Genomic DNA, 18,114 nt, shown 5'->3' on the forward strand with positions numbered 1-18,114 from the left:
CATTATTATTATTATTTTTTTAAAATCAACCTCGCTACAGAAAGATTCGTGGGGAGTTAGGATACGAGTTCTTCATAGTGCCAACTGATGGGATCGGTTAGCGATACGTTTGTTTAGGATAATAAAGAGAAAAACGAGCTACACTTTTATTCCTTTTACGATAAAATTATGTGCATCTGATCACAAATAATAAATCAACGCCACAAGCTTTTTAACGAATTCCCCTTTATTTGAGACAATACTGGCATTATCATTTCCCGCGTGTACCAAAATAAATGACTTCCCAATAAACACTTATCCAGCCAGTTAATACATTAGTTTGTCATAGCACGATGCTGCGAGCAAAGAAAACAAGCAAATCTAAAAGTTAATTATACCTGAAACTGGATAGAATAATAAAAATCTGTGGTTCCGGCGAACTGAACAAAGAAAAACACATTTGGCCATTGCATCGGTCCCCACCCAAGTGCACACCTTTATCGCAATAACGACGAAGAAGAGCAGACGAAAAGTTGAGATACTGGAATTTATCCAGTCCAGACATAATTTCAGATTTATTCGCAGGGTTTTTTTTCTTTCATCACAGATACACTTAAACGAGAGCCCTAAATTATCAGAGATAACACACAACATGGCATATGAGGTCCGTAAACATTTTAAACACTAAAATGTTCTGGAGTAGGTCGGTAAACTGGAACCACAGATTGAAGTTTTCGGTTTCCTTGAAACATTGCTTGTTTGTTGGCTTAAGCTACATCCGTCTGTATAAACAAAATTGCTTACATCATTCATAAAAATGGATGCATACAACGCTTACGCCTGGCTGAGCCGGATAATTTTACACAATTGATTTGTATTCAAAATACTTGGAGACAAACTATGCATTAATTAATTTTATTAAAAACTGGATCATTGTATAATGCAATTCCATAGTTTTGGTTGGCTTAGCGGCCATGGTATATGAGCCATTATACCAAGCCCGAGAAGTAGCGACCATAAATTGTTTTCTGGTTTCTCTTGAAAAGGAAATTAGCAAGGCTTACCAATATTACTTGATTGCTTTTAATAAAACAATTATTCCACTCGCGCTTGTTGGATATGAGATGGTAATAGCCAACTCGGCGCTACGCGCCTCGTTGGCTATCTATCATCTCATATCCAACGCGCGCTCATGGAATAATTGTTAAATATTCTTATAATCGTCAGAGAGTGAAAAACGCTATGAATCGAGATCTACGAAAGTTTTGAAGTTTTTTTCTCTCTGCTTGCTTGCTTAATGGGCGTTCGTTCGCTCGTCTGCTTCTTTTTAAAAGCTTGGTTTAAGCTATAACCGTATAATCTTGATGGAGAAAATTGCTTAACATTTATAAAAATGGTTGTATACAAAACTTGAGCCTGGCTGAGGAAATTTACCTTAATGCACCCTTCTAAATATGCAAAATTGATTTGTATTGAAAGTCTTCGAGACAAATTATATATTAAATATATATATATATATTCTAGTAATCCCTTGTGAAAAACGCTATAAACTGAGTTCTACAGAACACGAAACGTCTCCTAAAACTTCCTTTAGGCTACAAAGCAAGCTTTGCAAGCTTCTATCAAGGGTTTTTGCGTGATTAAATGGAAGAGCAAAAGTTTCGCAACTTTCCCTCGTCCAAATAGAGTGCAAAACACTCCGTATTTTTTCGTTGGTCCCTCGTACGTACGAAAGCGCACGAGTATGCATGGTAATCCCACGGAAATTCTTTATACCCCAGCTATAAATATTCGGTGTAAAGGTTCTTTAAAATATTCTATTAAATTTTCCGGACGATACATTATATGCTAGTTCATCATGTACTTCTGAAAAATGATTAACAACTTTGTCGTTTTAACCTTAAGTTCTTTGCCTTGCGACTTTCAAAGTCACAACCTTACACTGAAATAAAGTGTCTCCGGCGTTTTTTATTTCTTGTTTGTTTGTCTTTTTTCAAAAACACTACATAGTGAAAGGTTGGGAAAGGGGATCCAGCGATTTGCATCTGTATAAAACAATCTGTTGAAGATAACTGAGTTTAAAGGGAAAGCGTCACGAGGATTTGGTGTCATTTGAAAACCCCACAAAACGTTTTTCTATTCAATAACCAAACCTAAAAATAATGGTTGAGTTTTGTTATTAATTGCCACTCCAATGTACTAGGACTGACAACGATTGTTTTGGACATAGAGCGGTTTCCAACTGACTGTTGTAAAACCAAAACCAAGGTAATTACTCTGGGCAATCGCAGCAGATATAAACAACACAATGAGCCAATCAGAATTCGAAGCAAATACGTGTAACCGGCGCCAAGCGTGGGAAAACTTTTGCGGCGGGAACACAATTGGATTTGGTTTGGATTCCCATTGGTTGAGAAAGTGGCGCGAGTTTTGTTAACCAATCACGTAACGTAGTAATGTAAAACCAGACCAAACGCGTAATTACTTTCGACACTCAATTGAAAACCACTCTATATATACTGAGTTGGAATCGATTGCAACTTGAAAAATGTTAGGCTAACTTTCTTCAAGTTCCTGCACTTTTCGTTTCCAAAATACGCTAGAACAGATCGTAATTTGGTCTTCAGCTTCTAGCCTGTGGACAGGCTCCCAAGTGGGGTATAGGGCGAAGACAAAAATCCATCTTTCTTTTTGCCCTATACTCCAGTTGGGAGGCTGTTCACAGGCTATTAGCTTACAAAACTTCGATTGACTTCTTTCTCTCGGCGTTATAGGATAGACCATTCACGAGTTGCTTTTGAACCTCGTTATGAAAGCGAGGCTAAGTGCAAAGTTTTTGTTTAAAATGAAAATTAGTTTTCATTCATATGCAAACAAAACTAATTATTGTATGAAAAGTTTTGCACTTAGCCTCGCTTTCATAGTGAGGTTCACAGCAACTCGAAAATGGCCTATTATTTTGTAACTATGTGATGGTATTGAAGCGCCATTTTCACCCACCCCAAAAGTTCAAAATCTTCGTGACACTTCCCCTTTAAAATAAACTGTAGAGTTCGTCACCAGGATGACCATGGAGGCTGTCTGGTGTACAGATGTGGAGTGGTGGTGACATTCAGAGGTATGGATATAACTGCTCCTTCCATTCCTGCTTCCTGGATTCCACGTTTAATGTGATACCTGAAAGTATCAGTTGAATGCTATTTTTAGTACAGATATCAAACAAGTAAACCAGGGGAAGACTGCGGTCTCATGGGACTAAGTGTATAATCCGGGATAGTAAAGCGAGCAAGGTGCGCGACCACGCACACAATTTATTTATTTATTTATTTAAGAAGATATAACGAAGAGACAAAATTCTCTGTTACTCCGAGTTTCGTGCTCACGCACTCATCAGACAGTATTTAATTAATTAATTTATTATTTTTTTTTTTATTAATTATGGAACAACTGGATCCCAAATCGACGCCTACCAGTTCCGCGAGGAGACTTTGTGTGCGGGAGACAATTTTCAGTAGTGTAGCAGCTGTTGTAAGCTTGTAATAATTACAAGTAACAGCTGCCATCGCTTTTAGGGTTGGGGGTATTGTTCTGTTGTTTGTTATACTGTTTTCTAGAAGGGTTACAAGCCAATCACATGAGACCTTATGAGAGCGGCTACATCGCCTAGCAATTTTCGCGCACGCTGACGCATGGTAAAGGAGAGAGAGCCTGGGATTGAGATCATCGAATGCACTCCCTAATCTTTAGTCTATATGGCTTTGGATTGCCACAGCCAACACATCGCTGATCATTAGAAAACTACAGAGTAGAAATTATACATGTACATGCACACACACAGACAACTCACCCATCGGATCCCAACATGAATCCCGCAGGAATGTGTACATCTCTATCTGTGCCATCATGTACCATTTCCACTAAAGTTTCTCCATTGTCAGGTTGGTTGTCAGATATAAATACAGCAATAGCTCCATGACTTTCAACTGTCTTCACTTTTGAAACAAAAGAGCAGCCCCTAGAGGAAAAGAAAAATATGGTCCACATAAGAATGTCAACTTAAATTATGTTCATTTCTTTAATAATAACTTGTATATAAATTATTTCCTTCTGTGTGTTAATCATGTGTTATTGGATTGGTGTGGATAATTCTACATGGTGGGGGGCTGGGGGGGGGGGGGGGGGGGAGGCATTTACTATCTGAGGTTGCAACCTGATTGGCTTCCCTACAGCGATCTAATTTTTGATAGACTTCCCTAGGACCAATTATGCAAGGAAAATTGCTGAACAAGCTTGCTAGACATACATGTAAGACATTTTAAGCAAATTTCTTAAGTTCAACAAATGAGTCACTGGGTTATACTATAAAACAAACTACATCAGGCTTGCTATCAACTTGGATAGTTGGTGCTCAGGAGAAACAGCTGATAGAAATGCCAAGCTTCGATCATGCCATCACATCAAAGTAAATAGTCAACTGAAATTTGAACTTTGTTTAGAATATTACATCATTCAGTGTAAATGTGAGTGCTGACAACACGAGAAAACAGTTATTCTCTCACTAAAAAAGCATTGAAATACTACCTACAAATATTCTGTATGAATTCCTGCAAGTCCTTATATTCTTGTATCAACAATTATTATTAGTTTTATTTTAGCTTCAAATTGGGTTGGATTGTTTTAAACAAAGTGTCACTTTGTTATTGGTCTTGAGCCCTTCTGAGCAGTCTCAGTTCTCGTGTGGCCTATTTGTAGCGTGAAAACAGCAAGACTAAATCTTACTCTTACATGAAAGAAAGAAAAAAAAAGAAGAAAAAGTTTCAAATACAATCAAAGAACAGAACATTTTCTAACAATCTCAACTGATTGGACACTGACCTGAGTTGGTTAATATACAGTAATACAGGTATATTAATTTACAATTAGTACATGTGACCTAGAGATTGAACATGAGCAGACTATCCTGAAACTAATTATTCAAGTAGTCAGAGAACAGATCAATAAAATAAATAATTGGAATTGTAAGTGGCACATCCATAGAGTGACTGTTTGTCCACTGTTTCCAGGTCGAATTGGAATTTGAAAATGTTGGTTTTTGTGGAGGGAGGAATTAACCTGAGTACTCAGAGAAAAACCCTCGCAGCAGGGACGAGAACCAACAACAAACTCAACACACATGTGGCGTCAATGAAATCCTAGCCACATTGGTGGGAGGTGAGTGCTCTCATAACTGTGTCATCCCTGCTCCCCATCCACAGGACCTCCAGATTACGACAAGTGTTCTAGCAACCAGGCCATACTACTGCCTGGTCCTTAATAATCCAATAAAGTACAACATCCATATTCACTCACCCTCTTTCAACCAAAGCTATTGATTTCCACAAAGCCTGACCATTGTTAACAGAATGACAGGCATCTGGAGGGTCAGTAGCAACCAGATTTACAGTGCCCAATCTGAAGTCCTTTGATAAAAAGCAAACAGATTTTTATTACACCCAAGTTGCACTAGTGGGCAGTTTGAGATTTCTTCTTTCCCAGAATGAAATTGATCCGACCAAAAATGACCAGAAAACTGCAGTGGCAAAACAATTAATAATATTGGAGAACTTCACATGGTATATGAAAGCGGGGCTAAGTGCAAAGCTTTTCAAATGAAAATTAGTTTTGTTTGCATATGAATGAAAACTAATATTTATTAATTAAAAACTTTGCACTTAGCCTTGCTTTCATAATGAGGGTCAAAGCATCTCGGAAATGGCCTATTGTCTGTGATCTGGACCAAATTTGTCCTTTTGCAAGCAAACCAGTTCCACTGTTTTGTTTTGTTTTGTTTTTTATTATTATGATGAGGGATTATTTGACAAAAACAAGCACTTGTGCATGCCCTGTATTATGACTTAGGCAGTTTATGCACTCTTTTAATTAATAAAATTTTATAATTATAACTTTGGAACCACTGAATATAAGAATAGCTAGATAATGAACAAGGCAAGCACTGACAGAGCCTTGGTAAACTCTTGAAAGCATTGAAAAGCCACAGGGAATTTTTTAGGGCTCAAAATCGTCTTATTACCTATGATGAATCATTAAAATTTGAGCCCTTACCTTACGACACGTCATTCTAACAACTAAATCAATTCAATTCTCATGCAGTGATGTTCAGTAAATAGGCTGTATGTCAGTGAAAAAAATACATAAGATGTTCCAAGAAAAATGTTTAGCTTATGGAAATGTTTAACTAACTGTTTGGTCTATTTTCCCTGTGGCATTTCCAATTTAGGCTTATTTGAATTTAATTTTAATACGCTGATGTCATTATACTTTTTTATTAATTACAAACAATTCGGTAAAATTTGACCGGAAGTAAGTATATATAAGCTTATTTACAACTGGTATGAAGCTATGAATTTGGAGAGGATTTTGTTTTAGTTTATAAATAAAGCAACAAAGTATTTTTTAAAACTTTTCACCACTGTAAACACAGGTTTACACAGCAGTAACAGGTGAAAGCAAAACAATTCATGCAGAGCTAAGACGAACTAGCTTACGTCGCATATTAAAAACTTTACAAACGAATGCTTTCTACTACAAATACTTACAAATTTACCGCCAAAGTCTTTCGCAGGGCTAACTTTGTAGACATAGCTAATATTTTTGGGTCGCAGAATCTCAAAATAAAGGAGGTCGCTGCTTTCAAAAAGCATGAAATCTGTAGCTGTGAAGACGCGCAGTTTCTGTTGGCCTGCAAAGAAACAGAATTAAGCTTATTTTGACGCCATTTTTGAAAGTAAAACACGAACGAGTGTCTCTCACCTTGTGAATACTTTAAATGTAAGAATATAAAAGAACACAGGACAACAATATGCCAGGACATTCTATGGAGCCAAAAAATACCCATGGTGTTATTGGTGTACGCGAAAAATACAATCGCACTTACTTCCAACGAGTCACAGTGTATGACCGTGTAGGATACTGGGAAATTTGTCACGCAATCCAACGCAATGAAAGGGTCCGTTCCGGATTGACCCTATTCCGGATTAGGAATTTCTACAATGATGACAAGAAATCCATCATAAGAGGTTTCTGGAGTTACTGGAGTGTCAAATCGCTCTTTAATTATCATATGTCAGCGAAAGTGTGCAGAAAACGTCTTTGTGATCTAACAGCTAAATTCACAGGGAGAACAAAATATACTATATGTACTGTGTGGCTGTTTGTATTTTGAATTTACAGGAAATGTATGGGAATGTCGAAAAACCTCGTATTATCGTAATAGATGGCGATGAATATTCTGATGTTAAATGAGAATATTCATCGCAATCTGTCACGATAATTCGAGGCTTTTCGACATTCCCATACATTTCCTCTAAGTTTAAACTCCGTACAGTCGCACAGTTTGTGTGGGTACCCTGTGAGGTCATAAGCTTTTAAAAACTCAATAACTGGTCGAGTTCCGGACACGATGGGGCTGAAATTTGTTTTTTTCAAACGAATACTTGGTAATACACTAGCAGACCAAGCTCACTATCCGATACTGATGAACGTATGAAATCGATGTATATTTCATTTTGGTGAGATGTTTGACGCTATGAAGCAAGTAAAGTAAACATGAGTCAGGTCTGTATCTGTAAGGCTCGGTCATTATGTTATTATAAATCAGTTTCCGGTAAGCGTAACGTAAAGTTATGAAAACGATATTACGCTATCTTTCTGACTAAAACTATTCAATTAGCTCAATCGTGAAGGGAGGACAGGTTCAAAAAATTCTGCGAAGCGTACCGTGATGGGAACAAGATGCCTATACTGGCATTAACGCGAGATGCTGACAGTGGCTAATGTGGCTAATTCATTTATTCCAACTGTATGTTTCGCAGATTGATAAAATTATCCTTGCTAATGGAATATTTTGAGTCACGAAGATCGCGTTATGTTGTTTCCCTTGTGTTACGCTACTAAGGGTCTCACCGGAAATTTCGGAAATTCCATTACGATAACGTAAGCTTCTCAATGACCTCTTTTAAGGTGGGGGTTCACCTGAAAGCCGTTTTCACGCCGCTTAAAATCGGTCAAATGGAAATATCTTGTTTGCATTTCAAGCAATACAAAAACCCTCCATTCATAACACAAATCAATGATTTGGGGTGTTTTATGAATTTTTGGGTGATTTTAGGTATATTTGGAAGGAAATAATTTTTCTTGAAGGATTAGTAAAATTAAAAGAAATAAGAAATGTTGAAGATTTAGTGAAGTTTTAAAATTAGAATCTGTAGTTAATAATTAATAGACGGATACCAAGTTAGTCCACTACCAACCTGGGGTGCTCTTGGTTGGTTATCGACTGTCTGTTAGTGTTCCGAAAATCATTTTCTTTCTTCTATCCATTATTAAAACCTCTTCAAATTTCACTCAAATTCAGGTAGAGCCCCACCTTAAGTCTCCCATCGTGGTTCGGGACTGTCAAATAAAGCACGATTCCTTCGCCAGGAGCTCTCCAATTTCCACCGTTTTAGATGTCGAGTGCTTCTTAGAAGTTATTCTTTCGATTTACCGCTTCAAAATGGTGAAATTTCCGTTTTAAAACGGCACACTTGAGTCCACAACATGTTAACAATACGGCTCCACAATTTAAATCAAATGATGCGTTGACGTCACACAGGTAGGGGTGAGTGGGTCTCCTCCCTCGCAATATAAGCGACAAGAATAGATTTTTATTGGCCTACTTTTGTTGAAGACAATCAGAACAATACATCCCGAGTAGGAGAGGGGAGAGCTCAATGAATAAATTAATGTACAGATTTGTGGCTACGACGAAGAGAAAAAAAAACAAAAAACAAAAAACAAGATGCCTATACTGGCATTAACGCGAGATGCATTTATTCCAACTGTATGCTTCGCAGATTTATAAAACTATCCTTGCTAATGGAATAGTTTAAGTCACGACGATCGCGTTACGTTGTTTCCCTTGTGTTACGCTACTCAGGGTCTGGGTTTCACCGGAAATTTCGGAAATTCCATTACGATAATGTAAGCTTCTCAATGATCTCTTTTCAGTCTCCCATCGTAGTCTAAGACTGTCAAACAAAACACGATTCCTTGGCCAGGAACTCTCCAATTTCCACCGTTTTAGATGTCGAGTGCTTCTAAGAGGTTATTCTTTCCATTTACCTTTTCAAAATGGTGAAATTTCCGTTTGAAAACGGCACACCTGAGTCCACAACATGTTAACAATATGGCACCACAAATTTAATCCGAGATTAATGAATAAATCAAATGATGCTTTGACGTCACACAGGTAGGGGTGAGTGGGTCCCCTCCCTCGCGATATAAGTGACAAGAATGGATTTTGATCGGCCTGCTTTTGTTAAAGACAATCAGAACAATACATCCCGAGTAGGAGAGGGGAGAGTTTAAGAGCGGCGGTCAGAAAATATCAAGCATTTGGTGGCAGAACTCGAGAAATCAATTTCGCTCATTTTCTGGCTACAAAAAGCCTTTAAGTAGAGGACAAATTTGCCGCCTTCAGTTTTCTCTAGGAGCGCTTAACGTTCTAGAAAACTGAGATAAACAAATTTGACCCGCGAGGATCCCGAAAGTACCCGCACGGCAGTGTGAAATTAATATTCTGAACTGACTCTTCATCTGGAAGGAAAGAAGATGCATGGTATTTTTATACTCGGTATTGACAGCGGAAGCACCGCACGTTTATAGCAAAGTTTGAACTAGACTTAACCATTATTAATAAAAGCAAACAGAGCTTAGGAAAATGTCCCTTTTCTAAACAGGAAAAATCCCGCAAAAACGGATAAATTTTAAAGATAGTTTTCGCTATGTGGTATAACGCCGATTTTTCTTAAACTTTGCCTTTTAAGTAATGTAACGTTGTTCTTGATAATGTATTAAAATCAGCCTGGGTTTTGAATTAAGCACTTTACACGACCGTTTTGAAGTCACCATAATTCGTTTAAAATTCCGACAACGGCTAAATAAACAACCGTTGTTGCGTTACCGTGACAATAAACAGACTAATTTTACATATACCAAAAAAGCGTAATGAAAACAAATTTCTTTTAATCTTTAATTACAATAAGGTAAAGTCCGGTCTGGGAACCGATTTTTCTCGTTTGCGTTGTGAGATTTTTGCTTATAAAACCATATCTAGTAAGGAGCAGTAAGCGTCTCGATGTCCATTTCTTGAGTTCGCTCAGGTGTCAGATTGCCAATGAAACCGCATCAAAGGGAAATCTGTGGGGTTGAAGTTCTCCCCTATGACTATGGTAAAATGCTCGCTGAAATAAAAATTGGAGACCGGTCAAACTTTTCTATTCTGTTTTTAATTCGCTAAATAGTTAGGGTTGCGTTTTACAAATTCCGAAATCACCAATAATCAGTGAATATTAATAATATCACGCATTGGTGTTTACCAAAGTAAATTGAATTAGTAAAGTAAATGTAAGATAAATTCAATTAAGGAAACTGGAAAATTTGTCACTTTAAATTTGGTCTGATATTCTTGTGCTGTCATGGAAGCATGGAGGTGGTCTTTTAGCTCCTTGGTCGGAGGTCTTTGCTCTTACGACCCCAGAGACAGGAGCAGATCAACCGGAAGTAAACTAGTGCAAAAGGAACATCGCCGGTCACAAGGCTTCCTTGTCAATAGCCGATGTAGAAACCGAAATTGAACTTATTCTGACAAGAATGTTTATCTCCTTCGCCATGAATGTTCATCTCCTTCACCTTTCGGAATTGACGATTTGTCTTCGACACCGTTCGTCTCTGGGCATTGGCTGGCGTCGAGGTCAGTTCAAATAAGTGTCAAACTTCTCCGCCGGTATCAAGCCATGACAGCCAGGCGCAAAAAGCCGCAAAACTAGAACGAGGACTTGAAAAAAATTCGTGTTATTTGCTATGGAAGAAACTAGGACTGTTTATTACAGTTGGTTCAGGTATGCGTTTACATAATTTCCATTACCTTTTATGTATAATAAACTGTAAAAACGTCTGATGTAACACTTTACTTTTTTGCACATTCGGTCTTTTCCAGCACAAAATATTAGTATTCAGATGTATTTTCAGTTCATCAGATGCGGAGAAAGCCGTTAATTAGACTAAACGTGAAGTTTTCAGTGTTATTTATTTATTTATTTATTTATTTATTTATTATTTTTATTTTCTGTGCTTGGAACCCTAGTCGTAGTGCTACTGACTGTGGTGGACAACTTTTTGTTCACTACCTCGTAAAAAGGTCCTTCTCTTGAGGAAAGTAAGACATCATAGTTACAGCTTTTCAGGCTTGTGTAACGCCCATGCTAAAGACTTATTATCCCTATTAAAGGAAAGTATTGAAAACTTTTCAATTGAAGGAAAAGAAGCCTGGTCCCAGCTCTTAAAAGTGTGAAGTTTGTGTCTTCGCCACGCCCTAATGCTAGGATTTTTAGGTCTGCATGCACCTTCCTTTAATCTTTAGAACAAGGGAAGCAGCTTATGACGGTCTAGGTGAAATGAAGAGGCTGAAATTAAAAAGAAATAAGGTTATGTATTTAATTAAGCCACCCCCACCCCCCTTTCCCCTCTATCTTAGGAAGAAGTAAAATTTCGCTCTACACTTAAATCAGTGAGTGTATCTTTTTAAGTCTGTTCCTCCGATGTATCTTTCGCATTGACGGTTTTTGTTGCTGGTCGCTACGAAAAAGAAAATTCAATAAAGAACTACGGGTACTAGTCATTTGCGCAAAAGTTGTCACAAAGAGTTCGTTATTCCAGATAAGCAGCTGGTATATAAAGCCATACTGTTAAACGCGTCCGTAACAAGGGGAGGGGCAGGGGGGACTCGAGCCCCGACCCCCCCCCCCCCAGAATTTTAAGAAGCGTAAAAAACAATGTGTCAAAAAATAAATAATTAAAAAACAGTAATAATGTACAACAATCAATCTTGAATTCTGACGCTGCAAGTGCCTTTTCACAACCCTTAATAAATTGTTTATTACCTGACAGTTTCCTCCGCTAACATTTGGCTTTTATACAACAGCAGCAAAGGCAGTCCTTCCTTGTGAATCGGATATAAGAACCAAAATCCTCATGACCGATTTGTGTCTTTTAGTAGGGAGTTAAAGATAACATGACGGTGATGGTAGCGAATTCGAAAACACAAAGAGAATTCGCGTTCTTTTAAACTTCATCGCGATAATTCCAGCTCCCACCTTTTTTTTTTTTAATTTTAGACAAATCTTCCTGCGGACATATTCTTACTGCCTGATTCCAAGTTCACTGGAAAAAGAGAAAGGGAAATTTGTCGTCGTCTTTTTACGTCATTCTTTAAACGTGAACAAGTTTGGCAATTTCACGTGGTAGTCCGTACAGTGACGGCAAAGGGTCGAAAAGAAGTTTAATGTACCAAAAAGTGTGATGCAAGTGCAAAGTTATTGTTTTGCTTACTATATCTGCCCCTTTTTTGATGTTTCCAATTTGCTTTCCCCATCCCAGTTGTTTTAGCCTAACTACGGGCCTGTTAAAGCAATTCTTCCCGCCCCCCACCCCTTCCCTACTGCCTACTGCCATATCTCAGTGACCATCTAACTAATTTGCATATTTGCTGTCACGCAACATTGTTAGACATGTCTGAATCTTTTCGATTTCTTCTCTTCCCGTCGATAATGGTTAAAAGGAAGCGAGGGGAAAACAGAAATCTTTCTGATAAAGCAAGATAGGAGCATTATTGAAGGCCCTGAAGCTGTAATTAGCAGTTTGCCCGTCGCGTCGGTTTGTTTTCACTGGCAGTCATTTGGTCGCCAAACGATGTCGTGGTCGAAATTAGCCAACTTTAACGACCTTTTGTGAAAATCTCAATGGAGAACCCAGCCTGATATTTAGGTATGAAGTACATCAAGGCAATTGTTACTGAAAGCCAAAGTGTGAGAATATTTCGAGTTGTACCACATACTGAAATGTGTGCTTGACCTTTGACACTACATTACAGAGTAAACCAGCTGTAAAAATATGCCGCTGGTTTTAAATTGTTTAAATTTGCCAGATATCATAGAGCCTCTCTATGGGTACCCACGGTCTTCGTTTTCTTCGCGATTTTTTCGTAAATCTTCGTTTTTTTAGGAAGATCGGATTGAAATGGTTTAAACGTTTATTCAGTGTTATTCACAGTTCATAAATATTTCACTTCAATAGAAAATTGCATAACTCACTGTTTAAAATCCACGATAAGCAATATAAACAGTTATTGAAACAATAAAGGATTGTTGGATTCTTTGGCGACGTTTTAACCCCATTTTAACATGCTAGCAACTGATGAGATTCCAAGAAATCGAAACTGCAGTCTTGCATGAGAAACAACATTAGACACTCGCCAGAAGAAATTTCGCTAGCATCCTAGAGACTCACAAGACAGTTGTCTGTCTTAGCTTTTTAAAAATATCTGCTGCGGATGCGAGCTAACCAAAATAATGGAGGTACGTGTCAGCTCTAAGAACACAATAGCTGTTTTTCAGATAAGAAGCAACAACAGAGAGCTAAAAGACAGCCCAACAAGCTATAGCTCTCGAAAGCGAGATACAACAATGATAAGCTTTGTAAAGACGAGGATCTGTTGGACACTCTTATCCGTGCAATCTTCACGCAGCGAGATACAATAGCAGAAGCATTGATTCACGAGTTAAGAAATCCACGGACCCATTTATCCTTGCAGATAACATTTATTTAGCGCTACCTAAAATCTTGAAGTCAATCCAAGCCGATAACCCTTAACAAATGCCCCTAGCATACACAATGGCATATCAAAACCTAATCCTTACGACTCTTAGTGATCAGTAAGAAACCCTCCATTCAGTATATTTGAGAGTTCCCCCTCACGATCAAGACAAACATAATAAATAAATAATATATATACCTGAATTTTTGAAAAGATGGCTCCAGAAATATTGCCTTATGTTAGTTTCTCTTGTGAGATTTTGCTTTTTTATGTATTTATTATATTTTTTTCGCATTTTTTTTTTATTCTAAGTCAATAAGAAAAAAATATAAAGGGTCATTAGCAGATATTTATAAAATCAAAATATTTCTCTTCCCCCCCCCCCCCCTCCCCCTCCCTGCCTCCCTGTTTTGCTAACCTAGCCCCACTCTCTCTCTCAAACGTCTTTTAACCGCGCAACGATTTGGCTTTGAATTCGGCGCGCGCTCTGAGATCAGAACTAAGTCATTAGACCTAGCGTTTCGTTTGGCTTCCTGAAGCAAAGTTTTCCTGAGGACATCATTAAGTCTAATGAGGGAACAAGTGTTACGAGTGCAGCGTCCTGCCTCGTCCAACATGCTGCCTATTTAGTTCTTTTTTAAGCTAAACGGGAAACTTTCAGTTACTCGGGCGTGAACTTTAAAGGGTAGTATGTTGTGTGCTTTGCTTGAGGAGGTGACAGTCTTTGGCTTTAAAAAGTAGGTCTTAGGGATGATTTCTTTTCGGCCAACGTGAAATTTCTGCGAATTTGTTACGCAGCCAAAGACTTAGTATATTTTTGTGGTAGAAAAGGGCGCTAACCCTTCCCTTTTCAAATGTTGATTTCAACATCCGGGATATAAGCTGATATGGAAAACACTAGCAAGGATGGGCAAGGATTTTGTCTTCAAAGAGCGTGAGTTTGAAAAGCTATTCGATTATTTTTCACCCTTATAACTGTAGCGTCGTTAGGCTAGTGATCGATTAGTCGAGAAGTGCGATTGTGGGTGGTATTTCCGCTCTCGAGTTTGATAAATAGTTTCCTGCAGATGTTCGGTCGCTGTAATTCTAGTTCGCGTGCAGCATGAATCTAGTATGAACATAAAAAATCAATTTGAAACGCTGTCTTTCTCTCAAGAAGCCGATCCTGTTGAAGAAAGCTAGACTTGAGCGCTAAAAGACCGGGTTTTGGGCGAGATTTTAGATGCGTTGGCGCGGTTAATCATTGCTAAATTCTGACACATTTTGTAGGAAGTTCACAGGTCATGTTTCATTTCATGCAGATGTTTTTAATTAGTGTCATGTCTAATTCCAAAGAAAAGCCACTTTCGTTTTTCTCTCCCATACTATTCTTTGACCTTGCTTAAAATCTTGTGATAAACCCTAATTGAAGTCTTGTTAATGACTAGCATATTCCTTCAGCCTAGAAGGTCTCAAAATGTGCCCAATTTCTGGGGGCCACGTTTTCAAAAATCCAGGTATATATATAAATAAGATATTTTAACAGGGAGCCCACGTCACAAAATGTGGTTTTCAGTGTGGCCCTGCATAAATCTAACGTAAGAATACAAAAAAAATTACAAATATAGCTATCTAAAAAATAAAAAGTAAAAAGGATAAGATCGATAAAAGAGTCTATATGTTTCTATTACCATTAGGAGCGGTCGCATCACATTTTGATCTAAAGGGATCGCTTAAAGACATGCTTGACTCCAAAACGGACACACAGCGGCAGTCGCGCAGGTCTGTCAACCCCATTCAGAACAGACAGAAATGTGGTCAAATGCCAAAATTCAGAAATAACAGATATTTTCTGTAGTGTTTACGAGTTTTAACAGTTTTATATCTGAGTGTTCAATTTGATCACGCAAATTTAGGTCAATTTTCAGATCTTCCCTTCAATCTTGAGATCTTCGTTTTTTCCGTGGTGATCTTCGCGTCTTCGATTTCTTCGGAAAAACCCATAGAGAGTCTCAACCCAGGCTGAGAGTCAGTTAAGAACATTTTTATTCCAACCAAATATTTTTAAAATGAACAGTATAAATACGAATAAAATAATACATGAAAAATTCAGTCTATATTGTCCAATTAACCCAAATAATAGGCGGTCTTGGCCACGTCCGCATAGATTTATTGAAATGCCATATAAAGATAACTGAAGAATATCTTAAGAACGTTTCAGGCTAAAAATGCCAACAATAATAAGAACGTTCACCTCAGCCCAAAATTAGACGTTCTTATATATATGAAAAAAGAGTGAAATAAAAAATGAAAGGAAACCACCCCGTGATACCTGGCGATTATAACAAAGAGCGCGTCATGTTTTCGCGCCAATTTTGTAAGAGCAGCAGTTTTAATTTTTTGATGCTGCGGACTCCAATCTAGCCAACAAATCGAGGATTAGATCGTCTGATCGCTGGTTAGGAAGAAGTGAGGGTGAAGAAATCGATGAAAACTGTTTATATAGTTTTCGCATTCCAGGCACTATGAGTACGGACGTAGCACATGTAAATAATAAATTTCGGTGTTCACATTTCTCTTTGCTACATCGATTGACTAAACTCTTATCAGGACAAAAGATTTATCCTTTACCGAGGGCAAATAATAAACATTTATCTTCGTTTATCTTCTTTTAAACCCTCGGTAAAGGGTCAATTCTCTTACCCTGTATACTCGATGATTCGTTTATCATGAGCGGGAAGATTGGCGCTGTATGACTTATATAGAGATCTGAAGCCGGTTTGAACAACAATTTGACCCAAATGCACCTGTGATAAGAATAGTTTCACGACCTTTCACACAGTCAACCTGTCAATAACAAGACACTTTTTAGAGCGTTCAGGCGGGATGCTTCGGGCGATGTAAGCATTAACTTTGAATTGAATGGCTGATTACCTTTTAGAGTTCGACTGATCGCTGATTGCACAAATCATGACTTGGTTACTTATTAATCGATTTTATTACCTGTTGATGATACCATGAGATAACAGCAATCTGACCGAGATACCGGAAATTCTTGTTATTGTTACGACCATCGATTACAAACCTTATAGTCAGCGCAAATTATATTCTGGTTACGTAATGTCAGTAAGTGTATAGCCTACGTGTAGCCGTAGTGTAAGATTACGAAGTGTCGTCGTTTCATCAAGACGAGAAGGCCATACAGACTTCAGTAATAAGCGGTCTCATTTATTACGCGGGATACCCTGAGGGGCATACCGTGTCTAAAAACGGGTCGATTTCTTTTTTGTTTTCTTCGTCGTAGCCACAAATCGGTACATTAATTTATTACGCGGGATGCCCCGAGGGGGCATACCGTGTCTTAAAACGGGTCGATTTCTTTTTTACGCGGGATGCCCTGAGGGGGCATACCGTGTCTTAAAACGGGTCGATTTCTTTTTTTACGCGGGATGCCCTGAGGGGGCATACCGTGTCTTAAAACGGGTCGATTTCTTTTTTTTTTTTTTTTTTCTTCGTAGTAGCTACAAATCGGTACATTAATTTATTCATTAAACTCTCCCCTCTCCTACTCGGGATGTATTGTTCTGATTGTCTTCAACAAAGGCAGGCCAATCAAAATCCATTCTTGTCGCTTATATCGTGAGGGAGGGGACCCACTCACCCCTACCTGTGTGACGTCAATGCATCATTTGATATATTTATTAATGACGGATTAAATAGTCGCGCCATATTGTTTTAACATGTTCTGGACTCAAGTGTGCCGTTTTCAAACGGATATTTCACCATTTTGAAGCGGTAAATCGAAAGAATAACTTCTAAGAAGCACCCGACACGTAAAACGGTGGAAATTGGTGAGTTCCTGGCGAAGGAATCGTGCTTTGTTTGACAGTCTTAGACCACGACGCGAGACTGAAAAGAGGTCATTGAGAAGCTTACCTTATCGTAATGGAATTTCACAAATTTTCCGTAGCCTCCCACGCAGACGTTCTTGGGGGTTTGTCACGCGTTCCTGCCCTAAGAACGTCTGCGTGGGAGGCTAAAATTTCCGGTGATAGTCTGAGTCGCGTAACACAAGGGGAACAACGTAACGCCATCGTCGTGACTTAAACTATTCCACTAGCAAGGATAGTCTTATCAATCGGCAAAGCATACAGTTGGAATAAATGAATCAGCCCCAGCATCACGCGTAATGCCAGTGTAGCAGGCATCTTGTTTTTTCTTCGTAGTAGCTACAAATCGGTACATTAATTTATTCATTAAACTCTCCCCTCTCCTACTCGGGATGTATTGTTCTGATTGTCTTCAACAAAGGCAGGCCAATCAAAATCCATTCTTGTCGCTTATATCGTGAGGGAGGGGACCCACTCACCCCTAACTGTGTGACGTCAATGCATCATTTGATATATTTATTAATGACGGATTAAATAGTCGCGCCATATTGTTTTAACATGTTCTGGACTCAA

General features: G+C 38.3%; 1 protein-coding gene across 1 annotated transcript; it reads right to left on the reverse strand.

Annotated features, from left to right (window-relative positions):
* Positions 1-205: 205 nt before the first annotated feature.
* LOC146483303 (protease-associated domain-containing protein 1-like) lies at positions 206-6,919 on the reverse strand. Its single transcript, XM_085106045.1, has 5 exons — positions 6,790-6,919; positions 6,576-6,718; positions 5,329-5,438; positions 3,827-3,994; positions 206-3,156 (listed from the first exon to the last, which is right to left on the reverse strand). The coding sequence occupies exons 1-5, from the start codon at positions 6,872-6,874 to the stop codon at positions 3,036-3,038; spliced, it is 627 nt and encodes a 208-aa protein (XP_084962171.1). The 5' UTR covers positions 6,875-6,919; the 3' UTR covers positions 206-3,035.
* Positions 6,920-18,114: the final 11,195 nt, after the last annotated feature.

Source organism: Pavona decussata, unplaced genomic scaffold (genome assembly GCF_977016875.1).
Source record: "Pavona decussata unplaced genomic scaffold, jaPavDecu1.1 SCAFFOLD_39, whole genome shotgun sequence".
Taxonomy (NCBI): Eukaryota; Metazoa; Cnidaria; class Anthozoa; order Scleractinia; family Agariciidae; genus Pavona; species Pavona decussata.